This window comes from Centruroides vittatus, unplaced genomic scaffold, assembly GCF_030686945.1.
Source record: "Centruroides vittatus isolate TY-2023 unplaced genomic scaffold, ASM3068694v2 scaffold_1015, whole genome shotgun sequence".
Taxonomy (NCBI): Eukaryota; Metazoa; Arthropoda; class Arachnida; order Scorpiones; family Buthidae; genus Centruroides; species Centruroides vittatus.
Genome location: NW_027122666.1, coordinates 3,658,005 through 3,676,447, shown reverse-complemented (window position 1 = coordinate 3,676,447; position 18,443 = coordinate 3,658,005). Strand labels below are relative to the sequence as shown.

Sequence of the window (18,443 nt, the reverse complement as noted above, 5' to 3'; positions counted from 1 at the left end):
TTCCTTTTAAATTAGTCAATTCACTCGAAGAATAAAGTCTACTAGTTCATTTCTTATTGATCGAAATCTTGTTAAAGTAAGATACAATTCAATAAAGATTTTATATATTTTATAAGAGAGTAAATTTCTGTTTTTATAATTATTTCATTTAAAATTACATATCGTTTCATGTCGCATCTATTCATTAAAAGCATAGCATTAATGACGTGATAAAATGGGTATAATTTATTTCTTTATTTAAAAAAATTATTTTACTCGTTTTTTACTATGCTCTATGGGCAAGAAAGGACACTTTATTTATACTCATCGGTGTCCAGCATCACAATGAGGATCAGGTAGTCAGGAACGTGGCCCAACATGTGGTCGCTTGTTCAAATTAGATTCCGGATCCCCCAAACCTATTGAGTTATGTTTTAACCTTCTCCGCCATGAATTTGTTAAATAATATTTTCATTTCAAATTAGGGCTTTCTATTCTTTGATATTTTTGGTGCTTTATGTAAATTTTCCACACTTTTTATTAATTTAGAAGCGAAGCGACATGAATTTGCTTCTCTTTTCGCAAACTATCAATTATTTTCTTCTGTTGCAACCATTTAATCGTTTAAATATATATGTATATTTAACATTATACATATAAATAAATATATTAAAATATTAAACAGATATATATAGGTAGTTTTAATGTGCATCTAATTGCAATTTTTGGTAATGAATATTTCTTAAAGAACATGAAAAGCAGTAACACGCTTGCTGCTTATGTCAGTAAGTAATATACTGTATATTTATGTTTATAGATATATAATATTATAATTAATATATATTAAACTTTATGATTCACCTAATTTTATTATTAAGTTTATAAATCGGCGCTTAAATAATATTGACATATATATGAACTTTTAATGTCAGGTTATAAGAAGATGGGATATCTTTATGAATTATAATAATGTGCCTATACCTTTTTATACATAATCAAGTGTATTTAAAATATTAAATTATAGAAGGCGTTCTATTTCATAAATAACGATATTAATATTTTAAGACCAGAGCCGTTGAGACATTGTATGGGGAGTGGAATAAAGCGAGTCTTTTGCCACTTTTTCGAACAAATGAAATTCGTAGAATGTTTCTCTATTAACAAAAAAGCAGCTTTAAAGATTTTAATTAGTATTAATTTATAAGGGTAGTACCACTTCTAACACCTAAGGTTTTTATGGGTTAGAGGAAAAATCTCCTGCCTCCTCTCGACGTCCCTGTTTAAGATTAAAATAATAATTATAAAATTTATTTACATTTTTACGTTATTGTTATTATTGTTATTTAATTATAACCAGCATGAGAAAGTGCATAAAAAATTATTTATAAAAACTGAATTTTTTTTTCGTAATTAAACGTGCAATTGCTTAAATTTACTGTATTTATGTACTTTATAAATTTATTATTCTCTAACAGATGTCGCCACTGCATCCAGCCCTTCGCATTGTGTACCATTTCAAATATGTACTGTACATTATATTATTAATATAATTATACATTGACAATAAAAAGTTTAATTAAAGAAAATAAAACTTTATTATTACTATTTTAAGTGACTAATTAAAAAAAATACACTAGAATATTTACGCATGAAGAAACAATATTAATTAACCATTACACGATGTTAACTTCTCGCAATATAGAGTGACAGCCAGACATTTAAAAAAAATATTAACGTATGAACTTAGATTTTTAAATAAACTGTTGTTTTTTAAGAAGAAAATGTCTTAAATAAGATTAAGAATTTAGTTTCGTTGATAAAATTTTAATAACGTCGATTGTGTCACGTAAATAATAAAAATTTCATATATGTTCTATTTGTTTAAAGGTTTATGCAAAATTTTAATATTTTACGTAAATTTCTTTGTATCAGAATGAATTATGAATAGATAAAGCAGTCTAGTGTGCATTAATTTAAAAAATATAAAAGAAAATTCGTTGCATTTGAGTAAAAAATGTCTCAAATGCAACGAATTTTCTTTTGTATTATTTTATTATATTATATTGTCACCCCATATACATAATTCCCATCCAACCCATTTAACCCATTATTTTTCTACAGAAATTCCCAATAATTATTTACAGATTTTTAATACAGTTAACAGAATTCTATACACTGTATAGTGCATAGAACTCATGTAAATAAAAGTTTTATATGTATTAATAAAAGTAAATAATTAAATTTAAAGTTTTAACAATTTTACAGTATAAATTGTCTCATATCTATATACATAGATAAAATATTAAGTAATACATCTAAAATTATGTAGGAAAACCGTTAAAAACTCATCTGAATGTAACATTGTTGGCCAAATGCCAGCCAAGTACTGTACATATCTCACTTGGGTCAATTATAAATCAGTTGCTATTATCAAAATTCATGAATTAATTTAAATATCTTTTAATTTATATATGAAGTTATAGTAAACACGAAAGTTCTTTGATTTAGTTAAGTTTAATATTGATTTATTAACAAACAAGGACATGTTATCTAACATTAAATCAGGTGATTGGTTACTATTTAAGTCTACAATAAATCGATAATTTGATCTTGAAAAGCTTAGAAAACTTGATTAAGTACTCGTTTACCGCCATTATATTCTATTTTAAAATGATCTGCATTTATTTACTGAATTTAAATCGAAAAATCTTGTGAAAATGCAATGCTGGTAAGCTGTAAGACATTTGAAGTCCTATGTTAGGCTAATGGTGTGTGATGGAGATTTAGTTAATCTTCAAATCCGTATAATCCTCCTGTGAGATTGTAATATATATTAAGTTTCTTTCTGCCTTCATTGCAGGTAATTATCAGGTGTTTAGTGATCTATATCAATTGTTTAATGAACAAATTTTCTGGCAAATCCCATGCATAAATTATTTAATGCTCTTTAAATATAAACGAAACTTATTCTAATCTTGTTTAATCACTTATTTAATTATTTAAATACAACAAAGTGGCTTTTTACGATATTCTTTACTTGAATAAATTAATAAATTAGAAGAAAAATACATTTATATAAATTATAATAATAAATTATTTTAAAATATTTCTTACAGCTGAACCTTCAAAAATGGTCACCTATAAACAACGGCCATTTTTTCAGAGACATTGTTTGTTTTCTAAACAAAACTCCATGCAAAATAACCTCTAAACAACGACCACTTTTTGTGTTCTCATCAGTGGCCGTTGTTTAGAGGTTTGACTGTATAAATAATTATTTATTTACTAAATGATTGCATACTATAAGATAAATTATGCTATTTTTTCTTTTTTATCTGAAGTTATGTTTCAGTTAAAAATAAAGAATATTCATATTAATTTTATTAATTAGGGTACACCTTTAACTGTTATGATCTGATATACGGGATGGGTAAAAAAGTAAATGTTCAGTTGTGAGTCTAAGAAACGTGGCACAGATATCTTGATTATTTATTTTATATCTTTTATTATTGATTGGTCACACACTATTGATGACATGATTCGATTTATAAGAGAAGCATGCCAAGAAACTGATGACAATAAGAACTCTGTGCTAAAGCGTGATTGAGTATAGAAACTAGACGACAGTAATGTGCAAGAGATTGTAATTAATAGTAATTTGTATGTCATCGTGACAACAAAGCTACTTAATATCATAACTTTGTAGTCATCTGCATGTTTATTTCCATTATAAAAACACTATACCTACTTTTTCATCCCTATATATGGTTTAAAAATAATAAAAAATCCAGTTTTTAAAGAAAAGAAGTCATAAAATTAAGAAAAATAAGTATAATACATTAAGTACGAAATTTAGAAATACCAATTTTGAAATTTATGTTACATGACCCGCTTATAAACATAAATCAAAGCATTATTTGTGCAATAAAAATGAAATTCATTGTATTAATTAGATACAAGACAAGCAAGTGATAAAGAATTATGTATATTTTATTTTTAAAATTAAATTTGGGTCTGTTTTAAAAGTAATAAGTGTAATTCCTCATTAAGAAAAATGTGCTCATTTACAAAAAGTTTACACAAGTAGCTGCGTGCAATTTAAAAAAGTTGCTTAACTTTCCCGGCAACATTTGGTGGCACCATCTGTTATGATGTTTTATTAAAAACTTTTTATAATTTTAATTATTATAAAATGGCAAAAAGCTTAATTTTGAGGGTAGGGATGGGTTTTATAAAACTAATTGTAAATGCTAATAACGAATAAAATCTTCATTAAGTCCGACTCTACTCGAGATACACACGACCCCATTATCTTCCCACCCCCTCGACGTTTAATCACCAAAATTTAATAACGTCAATCTCCTTAATGCACAAATTTCCCTGTAAAATTTCAGAAAATTTCGAGAAAAAGCAAAGGCGTTATTAAGCTTCAAACAGGGTGAACAAAATCGTTCCACCGCCCACCCCTCTATACACATACATTAACATCCTTACATACAGAGAAACTCCCAAATTTTTTTAAATTTCTCGACATTTCGAGGTTCCCTGAGTGCAAAAATGTAAAAATTTTGGGGGTCATTTTTCGATCAATTGTCATACTTATCCTCTGTTATATACTGTATAACACAACCAGGAAAATAAAAGCACATAAGTAGCCGTGTGCATCTATTTTTTATTAATAAAAAATAAAATAGATAAAATTTTAGATCAGATGAACGAAATATTGGGATTTTAAAAATTATATTTTAACACATTCATTCTGAGGCAAATGTAATTTTCTATTTAATATCAATATCCGACATTCGATATTCGTCTAGGTTACAACGATTGAAAGATAAATTTGATGAAAACAAATGAAGCGTAAGATAATCAAGTTGCAGATAGGCTGTTATCTGCAAGCTTTGTTCGACGTCAGGATTGTATCGAGCCAATTCCACTAAGTTCCGACCTCCTTTCTGCTTCAGGAAGGCCAGAGCGTGCTTTCCTGCTTCTATAATGGTTTCTGAGAGTTAATTTTACTACATTATCAATGACAGACAAAGCCCGAAGGCTTTACATCTTTATATCCATGTTAGATATTTAATGACGTGCAGGTCGAATTCTTGATTTCCATGAAAATTAATACACTTAAATTGGGACAGAACAAGCTTCGATTCGCAAAAAATAAGTATATTTTTAAACAGTAATCTCTTGTTTTTAGTGTTTATAACTTTTAGAAGCGTTGGATTTTAATGCAGTGTGGTTAGTTATGAACGTTCTCAATTCAGAAAATATAAAAATAATTAGTTACACTTACCATTTTTATATAATTAAGACGTAATTAATTAAAACTCCAAGACGATAAATACAATTAAAATTCACTATTTTAGTAGAAACACTATTCGTCCCTTCTTTCAACCCTGAAAACAGAAGCTATGTAATCTTCTCACAGCCAGAAAGGAGCGAATTGTGAAGAAAGTTTTTCTAAACTTGTGATTTTTAATTCTAATTATCGTCTTAGAGTTTTAATTAATTATAATTTCTAAATTGTCCTACCTATCACTAGCGAGAGGGGAAATTTTTAATTTTGTCAGTGGAGGATTAAGACCTTACAGGGCCCCCAAGCATAGAATATTGGAACCCTTTACATAATTTTACGACATCTTAAATTAATAACTTCTAATTTAAAGTGTAAATTAGAAATATTTATAAATTATGATGGTAAAATTGCTTACTTTTTTCAATTTCGTGTCCCTAAGTCTCGGGATTTCTATGCATATGCCTCAAAGGCCTAGTGAGCAATCCGGCATTGCATATTCAAGCGGACGAGTCCTTGAAAATAAAGATCAGTTCCTTTTTATCTAAATTATCCAATTTCCAAGTGTGAAAAAGGACGAATTGTGACGTCACTTTTACTGTAATTTAGTATTTTTTATGAACTTATGAGTCTTAGAACGTTATTACTTTGCTATGAAATGTAAAGAACCTTTATGAATATTCCCTGTACATTTCTATACAAGAAATTTACAGGGAAACAAATAAAAGCAAAAAATAAATAACAATAACAAGGATTTATACCGAAAAATGTGCATAAAAATAAATTATTTTGATTAAATGTGACTTTTTTAAGTTAATGTTTAACGATTATTTCTAATAAGTTCAAGCCGCAAAAAAATGTAAATTGAAACTTCATTAATTTTATTAATGTGTAATTTATAAAACCCGAATATCCCTGAGGCTAAGAAGGCAAAAAAAGTCCTCTTTCCAACGTCATATTTCTTAAATACGTCACTAGAATTAACGTATCAACCTCGATTATCTTAACTTATAATTGGGAAAGATTAAAAATGTGGGGAAAAAATATATAAAAAAGGAAATTACAGCTTAACTATTTAACCTGATTCTAACGCTTACTTTAGAAAATAATAATAAATTTTCAATTTTGTATACGAAAAAATATAATACTTTATTTAAAATTTAGGTTGGAAACACGTGACGGCGGAACAGAAAACACTAGTCTCACGTATTGCGTCACACTACTGACATAAATTCTATTTCCCCCCCTTTTTTTTATAAAAGTCTGAGTTTATAATTTAAAAAAAATCTTTAAAATTTCTTGAATTTGACGTTTACATAATATTTTTTAATTGAATTTTTATCTCGAGTACCGGAAAAAATAAAACTTCAGCATTAAAAAAAGCATTAAAATTTAGAAAAAAGTCGACCTTTTTTGCCATTAATAACGAAGTAAGTATTGATATAACGTAATGAAAATTTAATTAATGATAAATTATTATCCCATATTGCGTTATCAGCATGTGTTTAGAGACTGATATCGAACTAGTTCGACTATCGATAAATACCATTAGAACTGCTTGTATAATAAATAACATGTGGATAATAACCTTAGACGAAGAAAATCTCTTTATAATCTAGCTTTTTACTACTGCAGATATTATTAACATGCATATTTTTTCCCTCAATGTAACAGGATTTAAATTTTTATGGAATTAATCTAAATCCTATTTACGTTTCTAATATTCAATTAAAAATTTATTACATTAAAAAGTTTTTAAATATTATTATAAAGTTTGTGTTTATATAATCTACTTTTTTTTAAATCATTTAGGTCCATTCCGCTGATATCTCCTGTGTATGTAGAGTATATATTATCGTATCCAGTCCTTGAAAGTATGAAAAATTTGGTGCAGATAGGGTTTAGAAGTTAATAGGGGATAAAATCAGGGGTGTCCGTACTTTATGGTAGTCTCTATTTTCAGTAATGTCCTAAAGAATATGAGAATTTTGGTGTAGATTGATCACAGGATTTGTACTAAAATTCTCATACTTTCTATCAACGAAAACGTTTCTGCATCTTTAAATGAATGTTTCACAGCAGTTATAAGATGATTACTGATTAATTAGCCATAATTAATTAGTTAATAGGTGTTGAAATCAGGGAAAGGTGGGATGTCCGGGCGTATATTTTTCGCAGGGTCCTAGTGAGTAACAAACGAACATTCTTTTTTATGTTTAAACTATTATAAAGTATATTAATAGATTTTATGAAGTAATTTTTTGACACTTGATGACACTTAAAAACAATGTTCATGTAGAAGTGCCGGTAGATAAATATTATTGAGAGTTAAAAGAATGTAACCTTGACTCTTATGAAGGATTATCTTAAAATATCACAAAATAGTTTCGAAAATATGACCTAAATCGAACAAAAAGGTATACCAAAATGTGTAAAAATCTTTAGAATTTGTGCATTATTTCACAAGTTATGAATAATTTAATTAATAAAGATTAATAATTGTATTTGAAATTTTCAATTGCAAACAACGTAGACGAGGAGAAAGATTGATACTCTGGAAAGAATGATGATGTTAATGATTAACTGTATTAATATATTTTTATAGTTAATATTATTTTCGAGAATATATGAATGAATCAGAATAAACCTACAGATGTTTAAGTCTTTCTATGAGAAATTATCTCTTGGCAGATTGCCCATGTGTTGTGTTGCCTTATAATGTGCTTTTTTTCTGTATTTTAAGCATAACTGAGATTATAATCAATTATAAATTTTAATTTTTCCTTACTTAAAAAATTAAAATAACTAATTTTAAAAATATTTTTATGTAAAATTTTCCTTTTGAAAGTTGTCGTAATATAAAATTTTCCCGTCTGAAAACACTATAAATAATAAAATTTAATATAAAAAAGAAATCGTAAAAATAAATTAATTAAAACGATACATAAAATTAAAGAGAATTTAATTATAGTAAATCATAAAAAAACGAATTTATTTTTGTTCAGTATATAAGTAAACACACGTAAGATTTTACTAAATTTATAGCGAAAATATCAGTTCATGGTGAAAATGAAGTAGATGCTCGTTGGACAAGGAAGTCAAGGTGAGAGTAAAAATGGAAAAAAAATAAGCGTAACCACTCCAACAATAAGCGTCCTTGCGACATTCAGCGTATTTAAACAGCAAGTAGCACGTTTAAATATCATTTGTGAAGTCGAAATTCTAGAAATTGTATTGTTTAACAATGGATGGAGGGCAGAATGTTATTTTCAATATAGCTAATAATAGAGTATCGACGATTTGGTGGCTCATACCTCTTCTGTCGATAACTGTATACACAATTCTTCTGTATTTAAGATGGCGGAAAAGTGTAAAGCATTTAAGAAATCTTCCAGGTTTTTCATATACTCCTCTAGAATTGACCTACGTATATTTAAACTTCATCAGTGGATGCAAAGGGATAGATCCGACTGTCTGTAAGTATGACGTGTTTTAAGATAAATATAGACTATATAGTAGAATATTCTATTATATTTTTTAGGGGAAATGATATCTCAATTATCCGGCTCAAGAGGATAAGAAATAAACCCGAACTGTATGTGGTGTATCTTCAACATAAATATTTCTAATTATGAAAAATAATTAGTTATACTTATCCACTAATCTTTAGATAATTGTAGAAATCAATTATCTAAAGATTAGTATTATAACTTTAATTAAAATTTGATATTTCAAATTTAAATTAACGTAATTTTTATAACAATGTCAGGTAGGCTCAGTAATGAAATGAAAACAAAATTCTTCATTAATTCGCTTTCAACCGTAGGATGCGATCTTAATTTTAATGTTTTTAATTAAAATTAAATCAGAATTATACATGTTAAAGAGTTAAAAAGTATGAAAAGATTTACGTAAACACAGTAGAAAATTACGCCACCCCCCATGTGTTGACTTTAGACATTAATTTCGGGGAAATTTTCTAGGGATTTTTTCTTATAAAAAACTGGCTAGGTGAGGTCTTAGGCAATTGTCCATTTTGCAGAATTTTTAATTATTTCTTTGTATATATTCATTAATTTATCACGATGCGAGGACGGAAAGAATCAGGAATCAATTCCCAAAAACAAAATGTAAAATAAATTACTCTAGAGAAAAGAGTTTTATTTTTAAAAAATAACAGAAAAATGTACCCGGTGGAGACTATTGCAGAACTCTTTTAGACACCGAAATCCCTGCAAAAGAATTAAAATTGGAACTAAATACTAAATCGTGGGTAGATGGAAAAGTTGAAACGTGGGATTGGATAGAATGGAAATTGTAGGTATTGGTATATAATTGGGCATTTTTTAAGACACTCAAACGGGTTTACTACACTTCTTGCAGAAAATTTGATGGAAAATAAAGAAAATAATCGAGAATAGAATACTCGGATGACGTCAAAAAGGAAAAATAGTTGCCAATGAAAGAAAAATGTTATGAAAGTATCACGTTGTCTGCCCATCAACTCACGGATTGATTGGTGGTGGATAGCATATTACTTTCCTAACCTTTTCCTTTCCGTGGGTTCAGGAAAGTAAAGAAAAAAAAAATTGACAATGACAGAAAAAAGAGACTAAGCAATTAATAAAAACAATTATCTAAAGATTAAGTTTAATTAAAATTTAATACTTTTAAATTTTATTTAACGCAAGTTTTAAATCCGTATTAAAAAGTATTATGTCACTTTGATATTAATTAAAATTTTATACACTAAATTGGATAAAATTTAATATTTTTTTAAAAAATTTATTTACAAAAGTTTAAATTTATACATGTTCACATATGATTATAATTAAATGTTTAGTTCTTTTCTATACTTAAATTTACTTTATTTTCATCGAAAAATATAAAATAAAATTGTATCACTATTTAAAAAAAAGGCATAATTTCTTTAAAAAGAATTTTTTTAACAATTGTACATTACTTACAAAAAAAATTTAATAACAGAATGAGAATTTTTCTATGAAAATATGTAATTGATTGCACAAAACTCAAACTGTATCACAAACTGTATTTGTGACACAATTGTTCAATTTCAAACGAATAATCTTTAAAAAAATAAATCAACAACGAGTTGCTTAACTTTCCCGGCAATATTAAAAATTTTTGTGGCGCCATCTCTTATCATATTTTATTAAAAATAACTTTTATATTTTTAACTACTATAAATGGCAAAAACTTTAATTTTGAGGGTAGGGATGGGTATTATAAACATTTACGAATGCCAATAACGAGTAAAATCGTTATTGGCATTTGTAATTTTATCACCCTATTGGAGATACACACGACCCCCATTATCTTCCCACCTAATCGACGTTTAATCACCAAACTTTAGCAGCATTAATCCCTCTAATATACAAATCCCCGTGCAAAATTTCAGAAATTTTCGACAAAAAGCACAGGAGCTTCGAACGGGTTGAACAAAATCGTGCCAACCACCCACTCACCTACATACATACACTAACATCCATACAAACAAAGAAGTCTCCCGAATTTTTTGCATTTCTCGACATTTCAAGGTGTCCAAAGTCCAAAAATGTAAAAATCTTGGGGATGGGAGGGTCATTTTTTTGATCGATCGTCATACTTTCCCTCTGTTTTATAAAACAGCTGGAAAAGTAAAAAAAAAAAAAAAAAACTCTATGTTTTAAATGTTATATATCAAAAACTAAATAATTTATAATTTTAAAATTTTTAATTCTTGCTTTATTATTTGATAATTTTTCTCATTAAAAAATGAAAACAAAATCATTGTTATAAAAACAATACTTATAAAATCATTAAATATTTTTTTAACTGGGACAGGACAAAATAATTTTTCATATAAAATATTTCAAAATAAAATAAAATAATTTAGAAAATAATAATCTTGAACTACTTTCATAGAGTTCGTTAACTTCATTTATAATAATAAATAGAAAAATATTAACCTTGACACGCATTCTAATTATATTTATCATTTCACTTTCGAAACTAGAAAGAGGTTTTTTGCTTCCTAACCGTAAATAAATTTCTTATTTTTTCCAAATATAAAAATAAATCTTATAAATATTAATTAAGTTTATAAATAAATAAATATATATTTATAAATTTACGATAATTAACTAATTAACAATAATTTTTTTTTTCCTGTTAGTGATATTTCAAGCTTGTAATGGATTCGCACGTGTCTTCAATAAGGAGAAATTTATGAAGTTCTTTATAGGATTTAAACCATTTTATCTATGTTATAAAGCAGAGGCTTATGAAGTAAGTAGGAATTATGGCATAAATTATTTTATTAATATCATATAGGAAAACAATTAAAATGTATTATTCAATAATATTTCAGGCTGTTATAGGAAATTCTGTTAACATTAGTAAGGATTTTGGTTATTCGTTTCTTACTCCATGGTTAAAATTTGGTCTTTTAACAAGGTAACTAATCATTAACAGTTTAATTTGAGGTTTTTATGAACACATTTTAGACTATATAGGGTGTCACGTGAGTCTAAGGTCATAGAAGTTATGTTGAACTTTGTTTATTCTTTTATAAGTAAAACATGGCGCTGAATACAGGAAAGAATTTCATGATGGGTTAGCGAAAATCTGCCTAAAAGTTTAACGGACTACAACCAGACTGTTATACGTGATTGATGAAAATTCTGGATTCAGCATGTGGTTTACTTCACACTGGCTAAGAACCCTATCTCTCGTGGTAAGTTATCCTATGGGGAAAAAGGGCAATTGCCTTGGACTTTCACCAACTTGGGACCCCAAACCAATCTTTTATAAACTCATAATTGTACTAAGAACATCGAATTTAAACTCGGCGCATGTCGGAGAACTCTGGATTGCCATTATGGTGCAGACACCACCAAAATCTTTCCTTGAAAAAAATGTCCAAAGTCATCACTGTACATTGGAGTTTTTTAATTCAAATTTTCCTGGGTCAGATAAAGCTAAAACGCGCCAGGCTCACCTTCAAAACAACTGTGTTTTCTTACTATGCTTTACATGTAAAAGAATAAGCAAAGATCAACAGAATTGATCTCTATTCTCACATGTAACTCCTATGGTTCCAGATTATGGGACCCAATGTATTTTTATTAATTTGCATAATTTTTAATATTAATCTTTTTAACAAAAGCACCGGAGATAAATGGAAAATGAGACGTAAAATGTTGACTCCGGCATTTCATTTCCGTATCTTGGGTGATTTTCTACCTACTGTCGAAGGACAAGCCAAAATATTCGCAGAGAAACTAAACACAGCGTGCATGAAAGAATGGGTCGACATAATTCCTTTAGCTACTAGATGTGCTCTGGATATTATTTGTGGTTAGTTTATAATTTTACAACGATTTTCCATATTTTTAGCAAAGGAATTTGATTATTTATGCTCTACATAATTATTTTATATCATTTTTTATTAGAAACAGCTATGGGTATTCATTTAGGATCACAAAATAATACAAACTGTGAATACATCAGAGCATTGCACGAGTAAGTAGGGATATTTTTTTTATGTTAACATAAATTATATTTTATAACTTAATACAGAAATATATTTTTCTCAATAGCGTTGGAGAAGTATTTCCTGACAGATTCATAAAACCTTGGATTTGGAATAACTTTATATTTTTTAATTTAACGGAAAGAGGCAAAACTTTTAAGAAAAATGCCGCAATTTTGGAAAATTTCACTAGAAGTGTAAGAAGAATTTCTTCAAAATTCGATAAAAATTTTAATATTTAAATGTTTGGCGACTTAATTTTATTAAAAGTTTATTTATCAATCAAATTAGGTCATAAGAAAAAGAAAAGCGGAAATGTTAAGCATGATAGAAAGTAGTCAAGATGATAAAAACGAAGACGAATTCGGTAAGAAAAAACGTCAGCCATTTCTAGATCTTCTCCTCAAGCAACACATTAATTATGGAACTCTCAGCGAGGACGATATCTTAGAAGAAGTCGATTCGTTTATGTTTGCCGTACGTACAGTTCTTTATATACCCATTACTGTTGATTGTAACGGTGGAAATTGAATTAATTTTTAAAATATATTCTACAGGGTCACGATACAACCGCATTGGCAACAAGCTGGTCGTTGTATTTGCTCCGGTCATCATCCAGAAATTCAACAAAGAGTACAAGAAGAAATAGACTTGGTGTTGGGAGACGATGACCGTCCTATGACTCTTGATGATCTGAGAGAATTAAAATATTTGGAATGTGTGGTTAAGGTAATTATATAAATAATTATTTTAAGATATTTTTCGAATGAAATAGTTGTAATAAATGAGCAAGAGGCTGCATTTACCAGATAAGTTTTGTAATTGTTCAGAAATTTTATCATTTTTAATAATTTATATAAAAAATGATTTTAAAATGTTAATTGTTATGAAAATTCTTTTATTCAAATAGAAATTAGCAGTAATAAATATATTAAAAATATATTTCAAATATTTTACATATTCTTTCATTTATTTCACATTACAGGAGGCTTTGAGATTATTTCCTTCGGTTCCATTGATTTCTAGAGACTTAGCTGAAGACGTCACTATCGGTAAGTTGTTCGAAAAAATCTAGTTTAAAATCAGAAAATACCAAAAGAATTTACGTATTTCTAACTGATATAACTTGTTCAGATGGGCATACACTTCCGAAAGGATCAACCTGTATTCTCTTCAACTATATGTTACATCGAGATCCAAAGGTATTTCCCGAACCTGAGAAATTCGATCCGGATAGGTTCCTACCAGAAAACACTGCGGGCAGACATCCGTACGCTTATGTCCCTTTCTCAGCTGGATCTAGAAATTGCATCGGTGAGTATATTGGACTGAAATTTGAAAAAATTGTTGACCTATAAATTCCTACTGTCTGTCTATCTGTCGTTACTTAATCTTGAGATCAGTGTCATATAGATGAAAGTCGAGACCTGTTGTGGAAAGCGTATGGGCAGGAGGCCTCGATTAACTATATAATAACTATCCGCATGGAAGGAAAGTTATTATATAGTCGCGGGTTCACACCTCACCAACAGGCTGGCCACGTGCGGATTTCCAGGTTTTTTTCACGTGTCTAACCTCTAAATAAGGACTAGTTTCCTATAAAACTTCTTTCAGATAGAACCCCATTTTGGCAAATGGTCTGTGCTGTGTCATCTCATTCCATTAATGCCATTTTTAAATGAAATTTTTTCGGAATTATTGTATTAAATTGAGAAATGTGGAGCATAAATTCTGTACTGTTTTCTGTTACATTTAACAGTAATTTTAATATTATAAATTCAAATATTCTTGATTTACAACTAAATCAATAATTTCATCTCTTACGTACAAATTTACTAATGGAGAAAATGTAAATTGTAAGTGTCTTAATTACAATATTTAATTAGTAAAATACAACATTCGCTACTTCAATAACATTTTTACAGTTTCGAAATTTGTAAATTGCACTGTAACAAACTTTCAGTTATACAATTATCGATTTATTAACCGTTCCCATTCAATTTTTTTCAGGTCAAAGATTCGCACTTTTAGAAGAGAAGACTGTTTTGGCTAATCTTCTGAAGAGATTTACCTTTAAATCCTTGGATCATAGGGATAAATTACAATTAGCGGGAGAAATGATTATGAGAGCCAAAAATGGCTTAAGGTTGAACATTTCTAAAAGAATCAGGGAATAAATGTGATGTCGTTTGTTAAAATTTAATAAATAAATATAGTTATATTTTGTTTTACGACAATTTTAATAAAATGTCTCGTCACTGATCGAGAATAATCGATTGTGATCGATAGACATAAGCAGTGATATTTTTGCCGCGAAAAATCTTTATACACTTTATTACTTCTGCAATTTACTCCATTTATTTTTATATTAAACTATGTTAAAATATTTTCATCATTTAGCGTGTTTTATATTTTTGTATATTGATACTGTACTGTACTTATGTTTATATGTACAATAAAGCCATATTTATTATTATAAGGTACTTTAGTTCCATCTTATAATTTTTTCAATTATTTAAAAAATAAAAAAATAAAAAATTTTGTTATATTCCTGTCTATGATATTTTCAAAAATAATTAATTATCATGCAAAATTTTGTTTTTGATCTTTACAATTTTAAGAATTTATTAATAAATTTTCTTTTTTATTCAAAAATCAATTATTTTAGAAAAAATATCAAGATGTAATTTAAAATCAATGTAAATTTACAACAAAAAACTCAGTTATCTTTATCATGTCGCTTGGGTATTATTATTGTTACTTGTGTACTGGGGGTGAACATTGTCAACATTCTTTAATTTCCTGCTTGGTAGGCTGACCGTCATCACATGAAGATGTGTGTGAGCAGTCAACAGGGCAGCTGCTTTTGACGAAGACATAATAAGCTGTCATCTAACCAACTAAAAGATATGCTCGATCTAAGAGTTATCAATTCGAACAACGACCAATGCCGCATTCAATCTCCACCGCTTTATCTGCTGCAATTTTTCTTTATTTTCCAGTTAACAATGAAAAGATTTTTTCGAAATAAGTAATTTTTACAACGCCAAATTATTGTTTTTTCCCCTGTAAATATTATTTTTAATTTTCTGTTCGAAAATAATTTGTATAAGTTTACTTCGTTGAGATTTCTTGTGCTTTGTTGGTATGATCGACGTATTCAATTATTCACTCAGCATTTTTTTTTCTATAAGAATATAAACTTAATATTCAAATTTTTACTAAGTTTTATTGATGTTAACGATGTTTATTATTTAAAAAATTGATTAACGTGTACTTAATATTACAAACATTGGAAAGCAATAAGGTGGAAGATGTAAATATCAGCTCGAGTGATCGTGACGAGAGTCAATCAAAGGTGATCGATCAAGAAACCGTTTCTATGAGATCGTTTTGGAACATGGCGTGGAAAAAGAGCAGGAGAAAGTTGTGCAGCCGATAATACAGACATTTAACAAGTTTTCTTAAATTTCTGTACATTAAATTTCTGGATAACTCGGTTGATGAGTCGCCTTGTTCGTTTTTTTTATCTCCCATTTACTCTTTATATGTTCTTATAGGAAGTTAATATCGAATTACATGCTACAGAAAGGAAATTAAAACTTTCTTTATTTAGTGATTTAATAATTTCATGCTTTAAGTTTCTAAAATTATTAAACGAATAATTTCTGTACTTAATGTTTTAAATTCTGTAAAGTATTAAGCTTTTTCATTCAACTTTAATTTTTAATTTTTAATCTGTAATTAAGACAAAATGTTTTCACATTTTTTCATTTAAATAATGAGCCGTATATCTTTGCAAAATTTACTTTTATTTCCTTTATAAAAGACTGAAGTACTATATTTTTATGTAAATTATGTACAAAATAAATTGTTTTAATTGTTTATAAAACTATAAAAGTAATTTTTAATTTAAAATTTATTATCCAGATCCAGATATTATTACTATTTAACTATTTTTTAAAATTAAAGTTACTTTAAAAGCTGTTTAGATGTTTGAACGAAAGAAGTATCCGAATAAGATAAATGTATATATATATATATATTTAAATGTTTTGGTTTCCTTATACATTAATGTTAATTACATATAATTGTATTATATATATACTGGGTGAATCAGATGTCACTTAACACCCTTATAATTTGAACTTAGTTGGCAGGAGAATTTTGGCATGATAGAAACATAATGTGCCTAGGACAACCATTTTTATAAGTTTTATACGGATGACCGCCATCTTATAATATTTAAATGGGGATAGGAATGAAGCTATAATTCCGAGAGAAGTGTAATGGCACGCTTGTTTTCTATATAAAGAAATGAATCTAATTAATTTATTCTTTATCCAGGTGTGATAAACAACGCTGCAATGTCTATAACGCCTGTGGAACAAATCCAGTTCATCCTGATATCTGGAAAAAGTTCTCGTGACACTCAGATTCTGACTAATCTTCAAATTTCGAAATTTTCCCAGCAATTTCGCCAAATTAGACACAGGATATCTGCGAGGATATTGTCGATTAAAATCATTTGCAATGTCACGTAAGCTGCTTTCCTACTAAATCCCATTTAAACATTTTATGATAAATTTAAGATGGCGATCGCCCAGTTGAGAAACATAAAGATGATTATCTCTGGGCATAACATACAGTATTTCTATCAAGCCAAAATTTCTCCAACCCCACCATTTCGATTTTATAAGAGTGTTAAGCGAATTTTGACTTACCTTATACCCTGTATATTAAAATTTTTATATAATTGATAAAGAGCTTAAATTTTTAATTGATTTGACTTGCAAAATGCGAATTATTATTTGTTTTCTTGAAATTCACAAACATTTTTAATAAAAATTTAATAAAATATTCATTAAGAAGCTATTTCCTTTGGTTAATTATTTTGTTTTTTTATTATCACCTGAGGGTTTATTCAGGTATTTTCCTCTTATTAAATATATATATATATATATATATATATATAAATGTATCCTGATATTACTTAGAAGAAGTTTATTTTTAATCTTAAAAATAATTAACTAACCGCTTCGCCTCACATTTCACCAAAGGTAGAGTGGTAAAATTAATTCTGAATAAAGGAGACCTAAATAATAAATAATAAATAAAAAAAATCTAGTAACGAGTTGCTTAACATTCCCGGCAACATTTGGCAACGCCATACGTTATGATAGATTATTTTTTAAATGATATTTTTAATTATTATAAAATGCCAAAAAACTTTTAGAGATGAGTTTTATAAAAAAAAACATCGTATATGCGAATAACAAGTGAAATCGTCATTAAGTCTTACTCTACTCGAGATACGACACATATCCCCTTTATTTCCCCATTCCCTCGACCTTTAACCACCAAAATTTAATAGCATCAATCCCCCTAATATATAAATCTCCCCACAAAGTTTCAAAAATTTTTGAACAAAAAACACAGGTGTTATTAAGCTTCAAAGTTCAAAGCTTCAAACAAAATCGTGCCCCATACATGAAATTTGTGCTAATAATAGCACCCAGTGTTATCTTTCCTGTATAGATACACAGTAGCTTGAAATAAACATGGCCAAATTATTAATATTTTAAGAATATATTTTCTAGTTTTAAGAATAATCAAATTGAATGGTAATGGTTA

The 18,443-nt window shown here is 27.9% G+C and overlaps 1 protein-coding gene across 1 annotated transcript in view; it reads left to right on the top strand.

Moving 5' to 3' along the window:
* LOC136986284 (uncharacterized) overlaps positions 1-18,443 on the top strand; it is a 76,447-nt gene that overhangs the window by 12,268 nt on the left and 45,736 nt on the right. Inside the window, 12 exon segments of the mRNA XM_067283778.1 lie at positions 665-764; positions 11,451-11,563; positions 11,646-11,731; positions 12,444-12,634; positions 12,730-12,799; positions 12,877-13,006; positions 13,101-13,286; positions 13,367-13,414; positions 13,416-13,538; positions 13,795-13,861; positions 13,944-14,123; positions 14,820-14,983. Of these exon segments, the coding sequence (XP_067139879.1) occupies positions 665-764; positions 11,451-11,563; positions 11,646-11,731; positions 12,444-12,634; positions 12,730-12,799; positions 12,877-13,006; positions 13,101-13,286; positions 13,367-13,414; positions 13,416-13,538; positions 13,795-13,861; positions 13,944-14,123; positions 14,820-14,983 (1,458 nt within the window).